A 20,784-nucleotide genomic window follows, 5' to 3' on the forward strand; every position below is an offset into this window, starting at 1 on the left:
ATTGCGAAGGCCCTAGGCCGATATCCGCATAAGGCCGAAGACCCGAAGCGTCCCGAAGAGGCGTGCCTTTAGCTTCAAGCGTGAGTTGGACTGTAGATAAAAAATGCGACTAGGCTGTATCTGGCACACAGCCGCAATGGTACTTGTAGTACTGATTGACTAGGTTACTAGGTATTGTCACGTGTTTTAAATAGCACTATACAGGGTGGCCAAAAAATAAACTAAGTGTATTCCCGTTGCCGACGTGCAACCCCGAAATCGCGAAGAAAAATTTGGCTGTTTCATACGTTTTGGCTGGTCCGTTTTCTATGGGAGGATACATTTTTTTTCGCGATTTCGGGTCCCATAGTAAATGTTGCTCAGTAGGTATAATCCCAAAACCTCCCTGGCTACGGGAATGTGCGTATTTTTTGGCCACCTTGTAGGTATTATCTCTCTTCGGCCTTCGCTTTTAAAACACTTGCGGAAGTTGTAGGAAGCGCGACCCGTCGGACGCTCCGAGTTTTAAGCTCTACGCGGAGCCACAGAATAAATAATAGTACTAGGTACAGAAGACTCACTCTCTAACAAAACGCGTCTGTCACGATCAGCACAGATATGGCCGCTAGGTGGCGACAGCGCCACGCGCGGCTTATGGCAAACCCCAAAATTGGGGTCGAACGGATGTACTTTTAGCTACCTGTAGCAAAGCGACGAAATCGCGGAGTGAGACACGCCTGGCGGAGCTCGGTCTTCAGTCTTCGCATTTAGACACTTGTACTATTGTTCGGCATTTAATTTCCTAACTAAGCTACTTTGCATATTTGCAGAGATATAAGCCACCACGGCAGAAAACTTCATATTACATGTGTTGAAAACTTGATTGACTCATTCGGGTTTTTCAAGACGTTTCACTCACGTCACGTTACACGTACAAAAAAAAATGTTGAAAATTGTGTGATGTACGGAACCCTTGAAACGCGAGTCCGACTCGCACTTGACCAGTTTTTTTTTATATTTACGAAAACGAAAATTCTCATTACTTTAAGCCAACCCGTTATACGCGAAAAAATCAGTACCTACCTAAACGGTGTTCGGGTTCAGTTAGTGTTTTTCAGAAAATCCTTTTTGCTATTGATTTCAGAACAAGAAGAAATTATTCTTGTGGCATTTATTTACACAAATCTTCCATGTGGGCTTTAAGAACACTTACTTTCTAAGAATTTATGACATCTCTTGGGCCCAGTAAGACTCATTCGAGTTATCTGAGGAGCTTGTCATGTTTTCTGCCGCCTTAAGAAAAAAAACCATAAATGACAATTTTTGCGAAATTGAGTTATTGACACCCTCGAAATCAGGAAGAAAAATGTGATTTTTCTATCTAGCAGTTATTTTTTTATCTGTAACAGGTCACGATTTAGACAAGCATAACTACACACCATTTTGGTAAAGTTACTGCCTTTTTGAGAAAGAAAAAGCATAAGTATATATTCATAGACAGAAAAGTACTAAATTGACGACTTGTGTTTTTTTCCTTTGTTTTGAATTTGAGCCCAACAATTATTTCACAAGAAGAAAAACCATAATATTGGTTTTCTATAAAATTTCTATGTAAAAAACCCATAAGTTGACAGAAGTGTTCATTCTTGTTAGTATAAAATAATTATTAACCATAACTCTGGGAATCTGAAAAAACATAAGTTGCACGTTATGTTTTTTCTATCTCGTATGACTCTTCCTTATGCTTTTTCTGCTTATTGTCGGTTGCAAAAAAGTAAACTTGTGCTTTATTTATTAAACGTTGTGGTCAGTTATGCTTTATCAGGCTAGTAGGTAGTCCCCCTCCGATCCCCTATAAGGACAGATTTTGGCCGGTTCACTCCTGGTTACTTTCCTTCGGAAGAGGTTGCGCGTACGACGCACGTATTAATTACTCCTGTGCCTACTTCAAAAAATATTAGAAGTGTTAATGTGTATACGTGATTGTAATAAGTGTCAAAAATTATTTGTAAGTATACTTATATCCATGTTACGTTACTCATCTCGTCGCGTATTCCAGATTTTGCTTATATTTTTGAATAACTTTAGGTATTTTTGTCACGGTCATTCTATTAGGTACCTACGTTAAGGCTTGGCGCGCGTATTCAAATGTAATGTTTAATGTTTGTAAATGTATGTATATGCGTATCTGGAATTAACATTATCTCTTTATTTATATTGGTGTTAAGTAACTTGTCTATTGAGACTAAAACATATTATAACCCTAACCACGAATTTAAGGTACAATGGCTTAAAATAACGTGGCTTATAGTTTCGGTCCTATGTGTGATCACTCCGGCACCACCGAGCTTTATGTATCTAGGTATGTTGCAAAATAACACTTATAGTTTTACATTGGCACATGGCTTAATTTTAGTATGGGATACACCGCCCAATGTCATGCTTGTTCATGAAACAGGCATTTCCCAACTATTTATTTTTCATTATGTTTATTTCATGAGTATCGCTTTGTTGTTATTTTTATGATTGCAAGTTTTGTTAATATAATGAAATAAAATTGATAATTTTCTGAGTGTTTGAGCTGTATCTAACATTCTAATTCTAACCATATTTTATTCTAGAACGCAAAAGCTGTTTGTGCTTTTTGCGTGCGTTTTGAGTGCGTTTTGAGTGCGTTTTTTTTTGTTTTGGTTATCAGATTACTAATGGTAACATTCCATTTCTAACCGTAGTTGCACTACCGGTACTGAACGCGTCGCTGTCATTGTCAATTTCCATAGTAAAATGAACAGTATTGCAGCTGTCGTTGGAAAAGGACTATCGCCTTAACGATGCGGCAGTCGCCCAGGAGCAGACGGTTGCTTCTTATGGCCAGATGTGACATTCAAGAAAATAATGTCTAGCCACAAACATCAGCAGCATCTCAATAAATTAAGGACTAGTACTTAGTACAATCTACTTGTACCTCATTTCAATTTTGTATTACATCATGACATTTTAAAGGTCCCTAATAGCATTTTTACTTAGGTAGTGCAAGCTAATTGTGCATTTTATTAGTTTTATATTGCATTATTAATCAAATATCTCTACAAATATCTCATTTGTTTTCGTTAAATAAATAATTATGAAGCATTTATCGTATTTTTAAGAACTCCTTTAACGAGATAAATCATAATTTGATAACGTTAACTAAGCAAAAAAACATAAAGTACCCAATTGTGCTTTTTCAGCTTCGAGATCGGTCAGTAACATAAGCACAACTGTGTACTTGTGTTTTTATTTCTTAGACATCGTAGTGCAAAACTAACACAAAAACCATAAGTACACACTTATGTCATTTAATGTTAGTAAAGATATTTTTATTTTATTTATATCACGAGGCAGTAACTATTTTTTCTAAATAACTTATTTAAATAAATAGATATCGACTAATTTACAACGCATAAAAATTCTACACAATTACTTTGTTCATTAACAAAAGTTTCAACTTTGTACTTTGAATTTAACCTATTTGAACAGGAGTGCAAAGTTTTTTGGCTTTTTCTCGAAACTTACTTTTTGTCAGTTATGGTTTTTTTTCTTAAGGCGGCAGTTTTGTGCGACAGGTTTTAAGAAATGTGTGTTCGATTTGGCTAGGTGTAATAGTCATACACATAACCGAATCGAAAACATAAGGGATTAAAAGATCGGAAGTAGAGATCCTATCAGTAAAGTTATAACTTTGTTTAAGCAACTTCTGATTTATTTATCCGAAAACTGCACGGGCTCCAGAGAGCCATTTGACTTATTTCGCTGGTTATATTTACCCAACTCCATTCTATTTCTGTTACCTAAGCGAATATATCTTTTCGAGTGTCACGGGAATTGCAGCCCTAATCGAGCTCGTTTCGTTTGAGGCTCGGTTTCATTTCGGTCCGTAGACAGCCAAGTACTAGCCGAAAACGTCGTATCAGGCGATGGGCGATGATTTGTCATATGCCTTTTTGCTTTGTAATTGCAGGATACCCGTCCGTCTAGGCAAAGTTGGATGGGAATTACACAAAAGCGGGAGTTTACCAACTTAGATTGAATACTCGTTCCTGAATTGCAGTAGAATGTTGTGACAGCTACGTCTCAATTGATTGATTAATGAACGGAAATCGAATTTACTATTCGAGTTTTGAAATTGATGCTATTACTCTTGATTATGATTACATACCGATCAACCTCAATTGGATAGAAAATTGTTACTCATAATATTTTCAATGTCACCCTAAATTACGATAGCACAAACGTTTCTGAATATTTAATGAATTGGTTCCTACGCATGGAAATTACATTGCTGATTAATACCTACTGTCAGGTATTCTCAACATTTGGCTGAAATTTTCTCATTCATTCAGTTCGTTTATGGTTTCTTTTTGATTATGTTTGATTCGGAATACTTTTATTTATAACTAGAGACCCGCCCCGGCTACGCACGGGTTTGCAAATTATACACCTAAACCTTCCACAAAATCACTCTATTGATAGGTGAAAACCGCATGAAAATCCGTTCAGTAGTTTATAAGTTTATCGCGAACAAACACAGAAACAGACGCGTCGGGGGACGGTGTTTTATAAGGTGTTGTGAATCAATCGTATGATTCGGAAATTTTTTAAATAATAAATGTGAATTGCAGTAGAATAAGGGAAGCTATTATGTATTACCTATGTAAGGCAAAACGTAGAGATAATATAATTATGTCTTCGCATTGACCGGTCGTTGACTTGCTAGTTTCGAGTTCTCAGAAGTTACCAGACAAGTGAACCCGCATGTTCCAATGTTCATACCACTTTTAATGAAATTAATATTTGTTTAAGTGTAACTAAAATGAACTAACATTTGTAAGGTAAAGGTTAAGGTAAGGTTGTATAGTAGTTTGTAGTAGGTACCACGTAGCAAGTTCGTTCTATTTGAAGGGATGTTTACAAAAACAACATAACATCATAATCGTTTCAGGTGTCAACCAGTGTAGTCAGTTATGTTGTTTTTGTAAACATCCCTTCATTTGTAATTTACTCTCTAGGGTATTTCTGAGTGAATTTTAATGTTTAATAAAATTTGTCCCACAATGGTAATATATCTATTTCGAAGACATAACTACGCATGAATTATTGAGTTGCCCCCATTCCGAGTACAATTTAGGTAAAGAGGTATCATTAAATATAAATCATTGAGTATTAATATTTCGTTGTTACCACGGTTTTATGAATATAGACATGTATTTTATGGATTTATTCCGTAAAATATTTTTGGCGAAACATTTTTTTTTATTTAGTTCTAACATACACAATAAACAAATTTACATATTTGAAATTTCGCCAAACTGCGGAACAGTTTCTTGGCGAATAAAAACACTCTTTTCTTAACCTATTGTGTGCGCTTACATAAATTACATAACTTAAAATAATACACTATAAATCTACTTAATTGTGAATCTAATTCTACTTTATCTTATCAGACAATCTGGCTGCAAGGTAGACAAGGTTTTGGGCTGAGCATTAGCAATATAAATGAAAGCAAATTCAAAAAATCATTACTGAGAATAGCTCAAAACAAATCCTTAAGTTTGATTTATTGTTTAAAAGAAACAACACTTTAAAATATGATTGTCATGGTTCCTTAAATAAATTTGCGTAATATTTTTTCGACTCTTCTCATATGTATTGCTACGAGATGGCTAGAAATAGTTACTAGAAATATAATTATAAAAGGAGTCTCTACTCATATTCGCAGGGTTGCGTTTTAATTAGTAAAATTTGTTTAAGTCATAGTGAAAGGTTTCTAAGCATTGGAATACAAAGTTGTTTTTACGATTTTATCAAATACAATTAACGTGAGTAACAATAGTTATTTGTACAACGAGAGAGCAAAGATTGATATTTCTTCAAGAGCTTATGTTGAGTCCCGTGCAAGCGAAAGATTCTATAATAAATAGATAGAAATATAGATAGAAGCTTATTTAGTATCTTGAGCGTAGTAAGGGCGTAGATGAGCGTAATATGAATATGATGGTCATTTGAATGTCATTATGTCTCACTCAGTGAGCAAAATGCGGTTTTGCTCACTGTTTTTAAGTACCAAAGTATCTTTGTTCGAGCTGTTGAGGTGAACATTTTTTTCTCTAAGCGTGAAACACAAACGTAAATCAATTTTAGCTAAGAAACCCTACAAGTTGGAGCTCTAAAACCCTAAGGTAAATAATAATATAATATTACGCTACAATTTAATAAAAGCCGGTAAAAGCCTTGATGGCCTAAAAGCCGTTAATTTGACAGGTTGATATTAAAAAGCCACTCTACTTATCGAAGAGAATTCCCACCACTTTGTGATTAATATTATTATTTTCCCCCTCACTCAACCGATACAAAGCTATGAAATAAATAAACTTGACGTATCCATTTGCAAAATTATATTTTGTCTTGATCATTTAGGAAAAAAATGTATATAATATAGAATATAAACAAACATTGTGATGCTTTATGATTCTAATAATGAACGGAGACCAAAATAATTATAATTGGACTATATTTAAAACCATTAACATAAGTAATTAATATCAAATTTACAATAAAAAGTAACCTACAATTAAAACCACCAACGAAACTAAAATTAATACATAAAAAATAAATAAAACAACATGGGTGACCTAGCCTAATATGTATCGCGCCAATTCAAGTACGAACAAGTAGGTACGGTCGAAAATATTAATTTATGACCCATTTCGTACCTTGTCACAGTGACAATCAATATGAAAGTCGCTAGAGACCTCTAGAGACCACACTATTGTCAATGTGACAAAGTACAAAATGGGTGAAAAATTAAAACTTTAGACTGGGCGTGCAAAATGCACGCGCAAACGATGCAAAATAACATAATTTAAATATAATTTTCGCTCAGGCTGTATAACGTAGGTATGTTACATTTTGTAAGTCTATCACCTACACTGTTAACTGTACATCGGTGGACCTTATGCCTTTTGTAATAAGGTCCACCGATGTACAGTTGGGAGTGTTGCCGTTTGTAGGAATATTGACAGCTCTTACCTGTAATATAGTAGGCAGCGTGTACTTGTGGTACTGGTCCAGCATGGCGTTGGTGGCTGTCAGCTGCTGGACGTAGGTGTTGTGGGAGTCGTAGTATGTGGCCAACGCGCTAGGGCTCGGGCTGTTGCAGTAGTGCACGAACGCCGCGCGGTAGTCTCCACCTTAGATGGGATGGGGTGCCGCAGGGTACAGCTCTTACCTGTAGTATAGTAGGCAGCGTGTACTTGTGGTACTGGCCGCCTAGCCAAGGTTACAATCGCTATCGCTTCGACAACGAAAAGCATTATGTATCTCTATCACTCTTCCATATTGGTGTGACAGTGACAGTTGCGTTTCGATCGCTACGGAGCGTTAGCGATTGGCATCTTGGCTACGCGGCCTGGTCCAGCATGGCGTTGGTGGCTGTCAGCTGCTGGACGTAGGTGTTGTGGGAGTCGTAGTATGTGGCCAACGCGCTAGGGCTCGGGCTGTTGCAGTAGTGCACGAACGCCGCGCGGTAGTCTCCACCTTAGATGGGATGGGGTGCCGCAGGGTACAGCTCTTACCTGTAGTATAGTAGGCTGCGTGTACTTGTGGTACTGGTCCAGCATGGCGTTGGTGGCTGTCAGCTGCTGGACGTAGGTGTTGTGGGAGTCGTAGCACGAACGCCGCACGGTAGACTCCGCCTTAGATGGGATGGGGTGCCGCAGGGTACAGCTCTTACCTGTAGTATAGTAGGCAGCGTGTACTTGTGGTACTGGTCCAGCATGGCGTTGGTGGCTGTCAGCTGCTGGACGTAGGTGTTGTGGGAGTCGTAGTACGTGGCCAACGCGCTAGGGCTGGGGCTGTTGCAGTAGTGCACGAACGCCGCGCGGTAGTCCTGCCGGCTCTGTGGAAAATTGTGGGATAAAGTTAGATTGACATGAAGTGTTTTTAATGCATTTACACATACACAATGAAAAATAAGAAAGAGAATCATCTAAAAATATTTTGGTAGATCGTATCATGGTGCATCATTATTTATTTTCGAAGTCAGTTCAAATAATCACTGTACCTACCTACTTTAGTTTTTCAGTTAACAATTACTAGGTAGCCGTAAAAACTATTATACTATTACTAAACTATCATAATTTCTCGATTTCAGCTAAGTCATATGCGAAAGAGTGGTGGAAAAATAAGTTACATATTTTTAAAATACGATATCGATACCTATGTCACTTTTTCACTAGGTAATTAAAAGTTTAGTTACTTTCAATATATTAAAATTTATGAAAATTACACTATCGATTTGCATCAATATTAAAATTATTCTTCTCAAATGAATATTTGAACATACATATTAGAGTCTGTTCGGAAAGAGGACAGTCGTGGAAAGTATTGCATGGGTCCTATACATTCCGCAACTCTTCTCTTTCCGCACAAACTCTAATAAATTGGTACATATGTATAATATATACACACAGCATGTCATAATACATTGTGTACACTATTTATCCCACTCACGTGTTCGCAACATAGTATTTAGCAGAATAAACGAGGCGTGCCCGTCCACTCTGTTTTAATGTTTCCATGTGTTCGACAGCAGTAAAATGACGTTAACGCGATATTTAAATGACTATTTTCGCCACGATTACGGTTAATTTGAATTAATAGTCCAAGACACATAAAATCGTTTATTGGCCACGGCCATTTCGATTTACAATGTATTAACGCCCCTATGAAAATTTTATTTGTGAACTGTCGGTTTCCTTTTATTGACAATAAACAAATTGTTTTGTTGCGTTTTCCATTTTAAATTAAAGTGTGTTATTCTGATTTAAGCTATTCCTTTTTATAATATATGTACCTCCTAAGTATCTTCTTGTTAGCTTAGTACGTAAGTAAACAACGTAGTTTTTTTTTAAAACAAGCGAGAGACAATCCTAAGCGCTACTTTCCGAATATTTTTTTATCTGCCTTCACTTGTACCTAAGTAAATCTTATAGTTACGATTTATCGTAGGTAGTCATTTTATTCATTAAGGGGTCATTCCCCTTCTCCCTGAGGCGCTTGCGAAGCTCTCTGAAGAGCCTCCTGTCCCCAGGGCCCGGCGTTCCCGACAGCGTAGGGCACGAAGTCGTAAGTGGCTCCCAAGGCAGAGTATTTTAATAAATACATTAAGTATGTGTCGTGAAAAAGGTTAATTTATGTAAAGCTCCAGCGACCGACCTGTAAAAGCGGCAACAGAACGCCATAGACTTTATAGCGTGTTCACAGTTTAACGCCGCAATGAAAACTGCCGACTAGTGAATTGACGACAGTTGTTGGATTTGTTTGTAAACTTTTGGGTTGCAGTTGTAAAAGTTTATTAGCTTACACAACATGTTTTTACATGTGACAAAAATGTTACGGAGTAGGTAATTACAGGAATAATACAGGGTGAAATCTGGGTCGTGTAGCAAGAAAGAAAAATAAGACTTGCCACTTAATTAGGAACACAACACTGTAGATTAGAGTGCATTAATTTCTATTTTTTTTGCACATACAAAAATAAAATACAAAATAATTTCTTATTTAGGGTCATGGTCACCCTACAACTTGACAAGACAAACATCTAGAATCTCGAAAAGAAAGTAGTGGTAACTTACGATAATTAACTGATAACACTTATCTTCGGTTTTACATTCAGTGTAAAAGCAATTAAAAAGTTTAAAAATAATTTAAAGACTTTATTAAAATTATTTACAAGCACTGGGACGGAGACTCCACAAGCTTTTAACAAATACGATCACAACTTAAACATACTTCAGGAGCTGCTCAAAGTGTGATCTGTTTTGCTGTCGACACAATTCGGCTCGTCCTCTTAGGTTATCTTTTAATCTGCCGAGAGCAAAGTGATTCATTTTCACACTTTCAAATGCTCCAATATCTCGCTGACAAAGCTCTTCGATGGTACACCAATCTTTTGATTTCGCCCCAGAGAAAAAAATCCAAGGGCGTCAGGTCCAGACTACGAGGAGGCCTTGCCACGGGTCCGCCGCCGCCTCGGCCAATCCAACGTCCCGGGGAACTGTTCATCGAGGTAATTGCGTACTCGGTGTTCAAAATGAGCCGGAGCACCATCGTGTTGATAGTGTAGGTTATGCAAGTAATGTTCCGGCACTTCTCGCAGTAATTCAGGCACCACTTTTCTCAACATATCAATCGATAACGTTGGTGAAATAAATCCCGAGCAGTGGTAGCACGACGTGCTTGGTAATAAAACATTACCATGTCAGACCGCTCAACATTTGAAAACGGATATGCCGCGGGCATCTTTCTGCTTAATTATCTTTAAAATTACCAGAATTAATGAACTCAATGTACAATCTTTGAATGATTTTATTTATTTTAAAGTTTTGACTTTGTCATAACAGTGACGGTTGACATTTCTTACTCATCTAATCAGTTGTTTATTAAATAGGTTTTAACAGTAATTGTAAGGTAACCATAATTTGTGTTTTTAACTGGGATACTTAAATTGTTGATTAATTAATGAATAGCTGCAATTATTTAAAAATTAACTTTATACCTAACATCGCGTTAATTTACCGAGTTAAGTACAATAGGTTTGAATCACGACCCAGATTTCGCCCTGTATTTCTGGCTCGATTTTAACTTTTGGATTATATTTTTTTTTAAGATCAATTAAACAAGGGAATATTTTTGGAGTGATGTCAATTGATTTTTCCTCATGGCTTGAGGCTTTCATTGTAAAGGGGCCCACTGATAATACATTCCGCCGGTATCGGCCTGTCAGTTAGAATAAAATTTTTACAGTTCCGAACAACTGCCAGGCCGATACCGTCCAGCGGACTGTTAATCAGTGGGCCCCTTAATATGACACTCAATTACTACTAATGCTTTTAAAAAAACGCACAGCTTCTTTTGTGCAGCGATATGTTTCCTTCGTACATAATAGCGTAGGTACTTGGCAGTAGTTTGGACAGCAAATTACTACTTTATAACATTAGATAATTAAAGAAATTAAGTTATACATACAATAACCGTTTTACGGTGCTAGGTCGTCGAAAAAACTTTTATTACTTAATTAAAAGTAAATGCGTGCCAATAAAAATTAAAAGGTAATGGCATCTAAACATGAAAGAAAAATAAGGAAACTACGGTACTTAAGCAACAACCCAAATCATAATCACTTGTACACCCACTTATTCACGACATTTCCAAATAATAATGTTGTTCAATAAAAGAAAATTTACTACCACTACCGACCCGCCCCGGCTTCGCACGGGTTAATAAATTGACCACCCCTTCCTCAAGAATCACTCTATTGATAGGTGAAAACCGCATGAAAATCTGTTCAGTAGTTTTTGAGTTTATCGAGAACATACACACACAAACAGACGCGGCGAGGCCTTTGTTTTATAAGGTTAGTATTATACTTATTTATTCATATGGTTACCCATTAAATAAATAGGTGAAGTCAAGGTAAAAAATATCAATACCTATAGATAAAGGTTTGTAATAGGTATGTCATAATCTGCTAGCAAAATGTATATTGGGTGTAAAACAAGCAATTCTGAAATTCTGATCCAATTTGGTAGCACAACTTATGTACAATACAAAGTACAGTCGCCATAAGATATATCGGAGCCGCCAAGGTGTTCACAATATCTAAACACGCACTCTAACGCCCTGGCAATAGGGTCGTGTTCAGATATTTGTGAGCGCTCTAGCCGCTCCGATATATCTGATGGTGACCGTGCAACAAGTAAATCCTTCGACGGTAGGTAACAGGTTTCGATTTGTTGGAAAATCCCGTGCATGCGGAATAGAGTTTACTGGAAATTCGAGCACCAGACTGACGACCCACTTCGAACAATGCTTACAAGATGTCATAGAGGCACGATGCCGATCTGTCTGTGTTAGAAGTGACGATTTTGGTTGAAGAAATGTCACTTTTGACACTGACAGTTCGGTATCGTACCGCTGTGACGTCTTATGAGCATTGTTCGAATTGGGCCGTGAGCCCTATATTAGCCAAGTACGACCTCATACAGATCTATGACTGGTCTATGGGCCCGATTCGGATTTTGAAATAGACATCTATTAGATATCTTTTAGACATCACCAAGATAGAATAACGATATGTTTAAGATTTAACCTGTCAAATATTTGCGCGATTCTGGAGATACTCTTGAACGATTTCCACAGGATATGACTTAGAGATCCAATTCACATCTAATAGATATCTTACTCTATCTAACGTTAAAGTGACATTGGTTGCCCGAATTGCGCTGCAAAAGAGAACTAGTTGATATTTAAACTATAACGTATCTAGAATGGATCTAGTACGTGCCGTCTCTTGTGAATATCTTGAAGTTCGAATACGGCAGTATGACGTGTTTACGAAAACTTGCGATCTTATTTGTTACTACTTATTTGGTATAAATTGTAACTTTATTCCGTTTTTATGTTTTCGTACTACCGTATGCTACCGACGTGTACCTAATTCGGTATCACACATTCGATAAAATTAGATAAACCACACTATCGCGATAATAATGTGATGTCGTTGTTTGCCATAAAGTACTTCAACATAAAGGTCAGAGTTGATTGATTTACGTAAACTGTAGTGTGACCAAACGTTTCCTTTTTGATTACAATTAAAGCATAATCGATCGCCTTGGGGACTATCACAATTTTATTATACTCGTACATAAAAACTATTTACAAAAAAAAGAAAACCGACTTCAAAGAGGATGCAATAAAATATTATCCTTTTTTAAGTCTATGCGTTACCAACTGATATGTTTGAAGTCGGTGCCGGTCGGTTAGCGAATATGCCAAGGATAGCTATTTAAGATTTTCACAAATTAGATATTTTCACATTAAAAAGCTGCGCATTACATGTCAAATAATGTTTATTATGTACCTACTCCTATTTATCTTTTTCGGAGGAATATAAAGGCTTATAATTATTTATTTGTTTGCGTAGGTTACGCGCGAGTATGTAACCCGTTTATCTAAACCAGGGGTCGCCAAACTTTATACCATATTGCGCCTCAGAAACTTTCGCGCGGGCCACCGTTGGCGCCGAGGGGGGGTTTGTATCTGGTTGCTGCTGTTACGGCTTGAACCCCTGGACCCTGGCTCCCGCGGGCCGGATTAGAACGCTGTCGGCGGGCCGGATTGAATCGCTTCGCGGGCCGGGGTTGGGAGAGCCCTGATTTGAATAATGTACGCCTAAAAGTTTGCTTAGTCTTTCGCTTGTACTTTACAAACAAGATTAAAGTTAAATTTCCAGTGTGAATTTGAAAGACTAAATGTATTATACATTTTTATTAAATTATTATCTGCATTGTTAAGCTTCATTTATAGAATGTAAAATTGTTTTATATTCGTACTGTGTACAGTGGCTCTCCATTATAATAAATATATACACCGTGTCCAATAAGTTCGAATACAGTTATGATCCTTAATAAAATAAATTTACGCGTAGTTTATGTTATGAAAATTATATTAAATGAAAGCCACATTTATATACAATATTTACAACAAATGTTTTGGAATAACTCCACCTTTAACTTTTTTTACAAGTTTCAAACGTTTCTCAAAAGAGTCACAAGCGGCACGCACCGCATCCATCGGCATATCGTCCCATATTTGCATGATAACCTTTTTAAAATGGCTCAGGTTTGCGACTTTATAATTATTTAGTTTCGAGAGCATGTATGACCATACGAAATAATCTAGTACGTTTAAATCTGGAGAACTTGGTGGCCATTCAGTTTTCGGCAAAAAATCGGTCAAATTAGCCTTGCACCAAGCTTGAACAGCGTTTGCCGTATGCGACGGAGCTCCGTCTTGTTGGAAAACATAATAATCGTCTCCAAACATATTTTTTAAATTTGGGGCAACATTTTTCTCCAAAACCTCCGATTTATAGTATGCCGCATTGATTTTGACGCCTTTATCAATAAAAACTAGAGGCAGTTTGCCCCTCTTACAAAGAGCACCCCAAACCATCACTGATGGTGAGCTCTGGAACCTAGGCACATTCTTTTCATACTCTGGAATGTCTTCTATCCGTGCTGCCCACAACCGGTCATTCTGGGCGTTATGAGGCTGCTCTAACACAAAGAGTTTCTCGTCTGAGAAAACAAATTCGTCACCTGCGTGCCAAGAAAGTATGGTGCTACATCTTTCTACTCTCTTTTTCTTGGTTGCATCTGAAATGCCATGTACTTTTCGTTTTTTATAAGCATGACATCCTAGATCTTTTTTCAATATATTATGTACAGATCCCCTGGAAATTTTCAGATCAGCAGCTAATTTTCTAATAGATCGGTGTTTTTTCCGCCGAATTCGCTCTCTTATAGCCTTTACCACTTTTTCAGTTCTAGCTGAGCGGGGCCGACCGGATCTTTTCCTGTCCTCTGTAGAAGAGATCTCTTTATACCTTTGTATAGTAGTATAAACCAGATTCCGTTTAATTCCATGCGGTTGTAACGCCTTGAATATAGCACATGGCCTGTCGCCTTTAAGGAATTTTCTAATAATTTCTTCACGAACGTACTTCATCGTGTATTCAAGCCAAACTAAAAATTACGTGACTCATGAAATTATAGTACTATGTTTATGTCAATATACTTTTTAAATTAAAATAAGAATTTTATAGCCAGCGATCCGTATGTCTATACAGCAAGTGCTAAAAGTTTGTATTCGAACTTATTGGACACGGTGTAAGACATAATTACACATATTGACTAGGAGTAAGCTCAATAAAGGCTTGTGTTGTGGGTTCTTAGACAACGATATATATATATAGGTATATATACTTAGGAAACACCCTTGACTCAGGAAGAAATAGAGGTATGTATACCCGTCATATCCGATCATCAGAAAAATAATTGCCCTTACCGGGATTTGAAACCAAGACTATCGGCTTCAAATAGGCAGGGTCACTACCAACTAGGCCAGACAGGTCATCCAATACCTTCTTTATTTGGAACTAGACTGACTTGGTTTGGTCCCTGGAATTTATTGATCGCGTTCCTAAAATAAAAGCTTTTAGGATGTAAAGTGAAGAACTAAAAGTAAAGTAAAGTAAACTGTAAACAAGCCACTTTCATCTGGTAGTTTGTGTGTGAATGACGAACGTCTAAATGGGCCGATTATTTGCTATTTGTCCTGTTTCTTCTGTTATTTGGTTAGTTTGAAGAGTTCCTCATTCTGGGCGGAATAAATACGAAATATTTACAGTATAGGTAAGTCCAAGAAAAATCTGCAACGATTTTGATACCATACGCATACGCAATGCAAGTGTTATTTATACGTCATAATTTCATAGAATATTGACGTTTAAAATAACACTTGCACTGTGGGTGCTATCAAAATCGCTGCAGACTGGTCTCGTTCTAACTCTAAAAATATGTCCAAAAAAATGTAAGTTTTGTTTTCGTAGCTTACTTAGAGGAAGATTTATTAGCACATACGGTGAAATTTACCTTATATTGCACAGAATAATGAACCCAATTAATTTGGAATCAACCCAATTATTCACCAAATTATATTAAAATAAAACGAAGCACTTTATCCAGGATGGCTCGCGACCAATATAACCCTATATAAGCCATTGACGTACAAAATATTAATGGATTATTGCGATGCTGCAGCTAAAGCCTGAAAACCAATACGGTTTGTGCTAGTTAATTAAATATCCTTTCAACGTAGGTATTTAAATGTTGTATTAAATAACGCAGTAACAATTTTATTGTGTGATCATTCATTTATGTTTATACTCGTATCATTGATAGAGTTTGAGACCGACCTATTTGAAATAATTATTCCTAGCAAACTATTGATTAAAAATACAATAAGTTCTCCCAATGCTGTAAGAGCAAATGTAAAAGGGCCATGTTTAAAGATTTTACATAATACTTTTTTTAAATGTTTGTGTATAAAAAAATATGCAAACTTACTTTTAAAAAACGGCCCTAGAATCATTGTTAATGCCTCGATTTTGGACATTTGGTGTAGCAACGCAGTCGGCAGCAAAATAACGTCGATGCAGCCCACATGTTAATTGAATGTTTTCATTTTATTGACACAACTCTTGACTTGTATTGATAAAATTATTTTAAGTAGGTATATACACCGCGTTTTTTTTTTATTTCCGTTAATTTCAAGGGTGCATTCCTGAGCTTAAATCAAGTAACTTTCTCAAAGACACAGATATTCTAATTAACTCCATTTCGGAGATAATCAATAATTTATTTTTTTCCTATAAGGCCTCTACAAGCGTGTACACTTGCCTTAGGGCTGGTTTACATATTGATTAGTGTTTAGAATAAGTTCATACATTTGCTACTAAACTTAAGTACAATCTCGGTCGATCGATGTTCGAAATGACATTGATATGTCAAAGATTTCAATTGTTTGGTTGAGTTAAATGTAATGCCCGTGTTATAACAACGCTATATGCTACATTTAATTACTTTTTAAACTTAATTTTTTTGGAAAAAAAAAACATTTTTTTTTTTAAATTAACTATGCCATTTAGTTATCTTAAATGTACTTAACCATACCCCGAAGTTAACGGAATTCAATAAAAACACGGTGTATTATCAGAATCGTCAACTACCTCTACTAGTGAGTAGACATTCGAATTAGACCCGTTTCACATAAAGCGTCGATGGAATTAAGGCATTTCCTTTACACTACTGATACCGGCAGATCACTAGAGCCTAAAACGAGCATAGCAAATTCGATTCCACATTGCCATGGAGCGTTTGAGCCTCGGGCTGGTTCGATTACTTACGCTTGATCCGCTTAGTTAGGTTTATAATATTACAAATGTTACAGGCGATGTACAAAATAGGTTTGCTTTAGCACATAATATTAAGTAATAGAATTATCAAAAATTTTGGTACCTACAAAATGTAGTGCATAATTGTTTACCATCGTATTGTCACGGAAACATTCGTATTTGCCATGCGACTTCAGTCAATCTCAGTACTTTTTGTACCTACCGAGACTTACCGTAGAGTTTCGTATCTTTGCCTGCGCTACCTATTTTCGCCTAGTTTTACATAAGTTGCCATTAACAAAATGTTTCTAATGTAAGCCTTACATATAACTGCTAACTACAAAGTATTTTTTACGGGTGTCAAGATTCTTCGAACATTCTGCGGCTAACTTCACACAGTTGTCCTTTAGTGAGGTTTTTTCGCGACGTCGACCACACGTTTTTTTAAACCAGTGTTTTAACTTCAGTTTTAAATGGTTATACGGACCCAGTAATGGTATACTTTTTACATGATTATATCCTATAACTATTTCTTTTTCATATGAAACTATTATTTAATGGCTAGCTTACGTTTAGAAGTCACAATTGGATAAAACATTGGTGAGGGTACTTTGCGTCCATCTTGTTGCCAAATTTCGCCTACCCCTAGGGTTGACAAATTTTTTGTACCACATTCATTGGTGGATGACATTACTTGTTCCTAAATTTAAATATTTTCTTATGTTTGGTTATTTTAGTTTACGCTATATGCAAATGTTTACTTCTACTCTTACCGATATTGAATAGGTACCAAATAGGTATTTTTATGTCTCACTTTTTGTAAATAAGGTTGATTTGATGTCGATTACGATAATAACAACAATTTTGCAACAATTAAACAATTTTGTTAAAAATAATTATTTTTTTAACTTATAAACCATTACTCCCCTTTATTTGGCATGTTGGTTAATTTTTGGCAGCCCTAGCTTCATTATAGAAAATGTATGAAAACAACTTCAAACTGTTACCAAACTTCGCCTACTACCCCGTTTTTTAAATATATACCTAGTCTGGTGTAGTTAAGGTTCATAGCATAATAGCACATTCCAAGGAGATACGACTTAACATGTGTAAGTCACAGAAAAGTAAGTATTAGCGGCAAGGCATGCCATAGGCGAAGTTTGGTAAAAATACCCAAACATCGCCTATTGCCTTTGGGGCCATTTATTACCAACTTAACCAATGAAAATCAAAGTTTTAGTGGTGTGTACTGATAGTCAGGAATACTAAAAAACGTTTTTTTCGCCTTAAAGGATTAAAATGCGTTCAAATTTGAGAGATTTTTTGGGAAAAGTGTCAAAACCCAGGCGAAGCTACGAAACTCTACGGTACTGAAATAGCAAGATACGTTCCTACGCGTGTTTCCGTGAAAAGACGATGGAAAATAGTTATAATTTCTGGTAATTATGTGAAGAAATTAGCTGTTCTGTTTTTAACGAATTGATACACTTATTTGAAAAATCTGATAAAATATTATATTTTAGTCGACAGCAGACAAATTGCAACGGCCGAGGTGTTCACAAATATCTGAACATACCTTTGTTATTAAGAATAATTCGTCGGGTGACAAGCAAAAGTCACCAAGTACCACCACAAGTTCATAGCCACAGTGAACAATATTAGTACTAAAAGAAGGTCGATTTTTGTAAAAAAAAATTTGTAATTAGTGACTTTTGCTTGTCATCTCACCTGACGATATTAAGGCCTTAGAGGCATATAGGTACACCTCGCCCGCTCCGCTCTGATGGTAAACCTGTGATGTTTGATTAAAATATTTTTCCATTTCTATTGATCTCCGGTATACATAGTAAATGTAAATAAGAATATTAAATAAATAAATATTTACTTTGTTGCTCATGTTTTTCGAGTTCATTAGGCGTAACAAGCGCGATCCTACTGCAGAAACCTGATTTATGATTTTCGAATGATCATATTTACCCGCACCATGGAAATAACATTCTCAGTGACTCCCTCATTCTACAACTCGATTGCGTACTTTGTGAACCTCGTATCTCGCTGAGCGATATTATTGAACAAGCAGTCTTATCTTTCAAGAGATACGGTTCATTTCGGAATATTATAAAAGGTACATATGAGGTTGAGATAAGTAGCAGTCAGAATGCATTATGTAGGAGTCACTCAGAGTTTCTGCTCCTGAATTATTAAAGCCGTTGAGATTAGGAAAATTGTTAACTCTGAAGCGGGGAAGCTTGACATGCGAAATTAAATTTAAGGCTTTGAAGGATAATTAAATGCCTCTGTATTCACTCCAGTATAACAATTTGTTTTTGGAAGTTAATATCAAATATGAATCAAAGTTTTGCCAAAATTAATATAACCCTTCATATACGAGTAGGTACCTACAATTACAAAAAAATTGGTACCGAATTAATAACCCTGAAATTACTGCATAGTTAAAATCCGAATTATCTGGACGTATTATGGGACAAGACTTAGGGAAGGTTAAGCTTGCATCTCAATGGATATACCTGTTAGGTATACCCAATCATAAGTTCCCAAGTGTGTACCCAATCAAGTTCGAATCCGGCAGATGGCCATTACGCGGGTTTTAACGTTTTACCTCAATAACACTGAATATATTTCCTTGTGAATATTCATGGCATTCGCCCTTGATTAAAACATGTATAAATTCAATATAAAAACTACAATTTTGCGTGAGTCTCGTCTTAACATAGAAAATTATACCTACAAGTATAATGATTTAAATTTCAGATCGTGGCGAAAACCAATATTAAAACACGTTTTTCGTCTAAGTAAATAATCCGAAAATTTTAATGAACTTTCCATGCCATCCCAGCATAGCTGTTATTCAGTTTCAGCTTCAGTAAATCCCAAGTTATCGATTTCCTGTTTCCTGAAGATTCTAAAAGCATAATTTCACTCCATTCATATCCGTTTTATTATTTGGTATAAAAGGGATCGCAAAAATCTAATTTACTCATTTCCGGGATAGAGCTTTGGTTCCGACGAGCCAATAAAGGTCAGGTTCAAATGGCCTACCGTTTGACATTGAAAAATCTATATTTGTGTTCGCCTCTCTATCGTTCTTGCATATTCGAGCGATAGAGAGCAGATAACAAAAGATATACATATAAAGGTATCGAAAAATAATCTAGTCATACAGTATGTAACTGAACGAAAAGCAATTACTCAAACCCGTCAAAACAGTAAACGGCATTTAATCATCAAAAATGTTAAATTATAAAAAAAAACAGAATAAGCAACAACAAAAACATGGCGCTAGTGCAGAGTGGAGGTAGACGGGTTAGGTAGCTCGGTAGGTTAAAATAGCGAAATTTTTCCGCGTTTTCGGGGCTGGTCCACATAATAAAAGTTGCTCAGTATGACCTAAACATTAACGGGTTTGAGTATTTGCTTTTCGTTCAGTTACATACTGTATGTTAAAGCAAACTTAGGTCAGTTGTAAGAATACTTCGTCCTATTATCATCGCCCTAGCGCTGGCTATTTGCCGTGGTTAAGGCTTACCTGTCCCCTGCACGGAAAACTAATAACACAGGCAATAATTTTTACGAAAGTTACTGCCACTGCCACATGACCTTTCAACTCGGACCGAAAATTAGGCTTTATTAGGAGCCGTCCGATTTTATCAGGGTGGCTGCCTTCACGGAAAACCGACTGGTCAAAATGTAAGAAAAATTGTTGTAAATTTAATTAAATGTCATTTGGTAAATAAGTTCGGAAAAAAAAATTGGTGTAAGTCGAAGCGAAGTTTGAACAAGTTAAGGATAGTTACCATTTTGCTTCCGACTATCAGATACATCGGACTAAGAGAAAACTCAATTTCTCATTTGTCCGACAAAACAGATGGTGTTTCCTTTTTTCCTATAATCGGATTGCATGATGTCCCATTTGTATGTTTTTCGAATATTCGAGCTACGTTTTTTCG

At 36.4% G+C, this 20,784-nt stretch overlaps 1 protein-coding gene across 1 annotated transcript in view; it reads right to left on the bottom strand.

Moving 5' to 3' along the window:
* Positions 1–20,784, bottom strand: part of LOC134666012 (uncharacterized) — a 234,362-nt gene that overhangs the window by 92,075 nt on the left and 121,503 nt on the right. The window contains exon 6 of the mRNA XM_063523093.1: positions 7,751–7,915. Within this exon, the coding sequence (XP_063379163.1) occupies positions 7,751–7,915 (165 nt within the window). The remainder of the gene's footprint in view (positions 1–7,750; positions 7,916–20,784) is intronic.

This window comes from Cydia fagiglandana, chromosome 7, assembly GCF_963556715.1.
Source record: "Cydia fagiglandana chromosome 7, ilCydFagi1.1, whole genome shotgun sequence".
Lineage (NCBI taxonomy): Eukaryota > Metazoa > Arthropoda > Insecta > Lepidoptera > Tortricidae > Cydia > Cydia fagiglandana.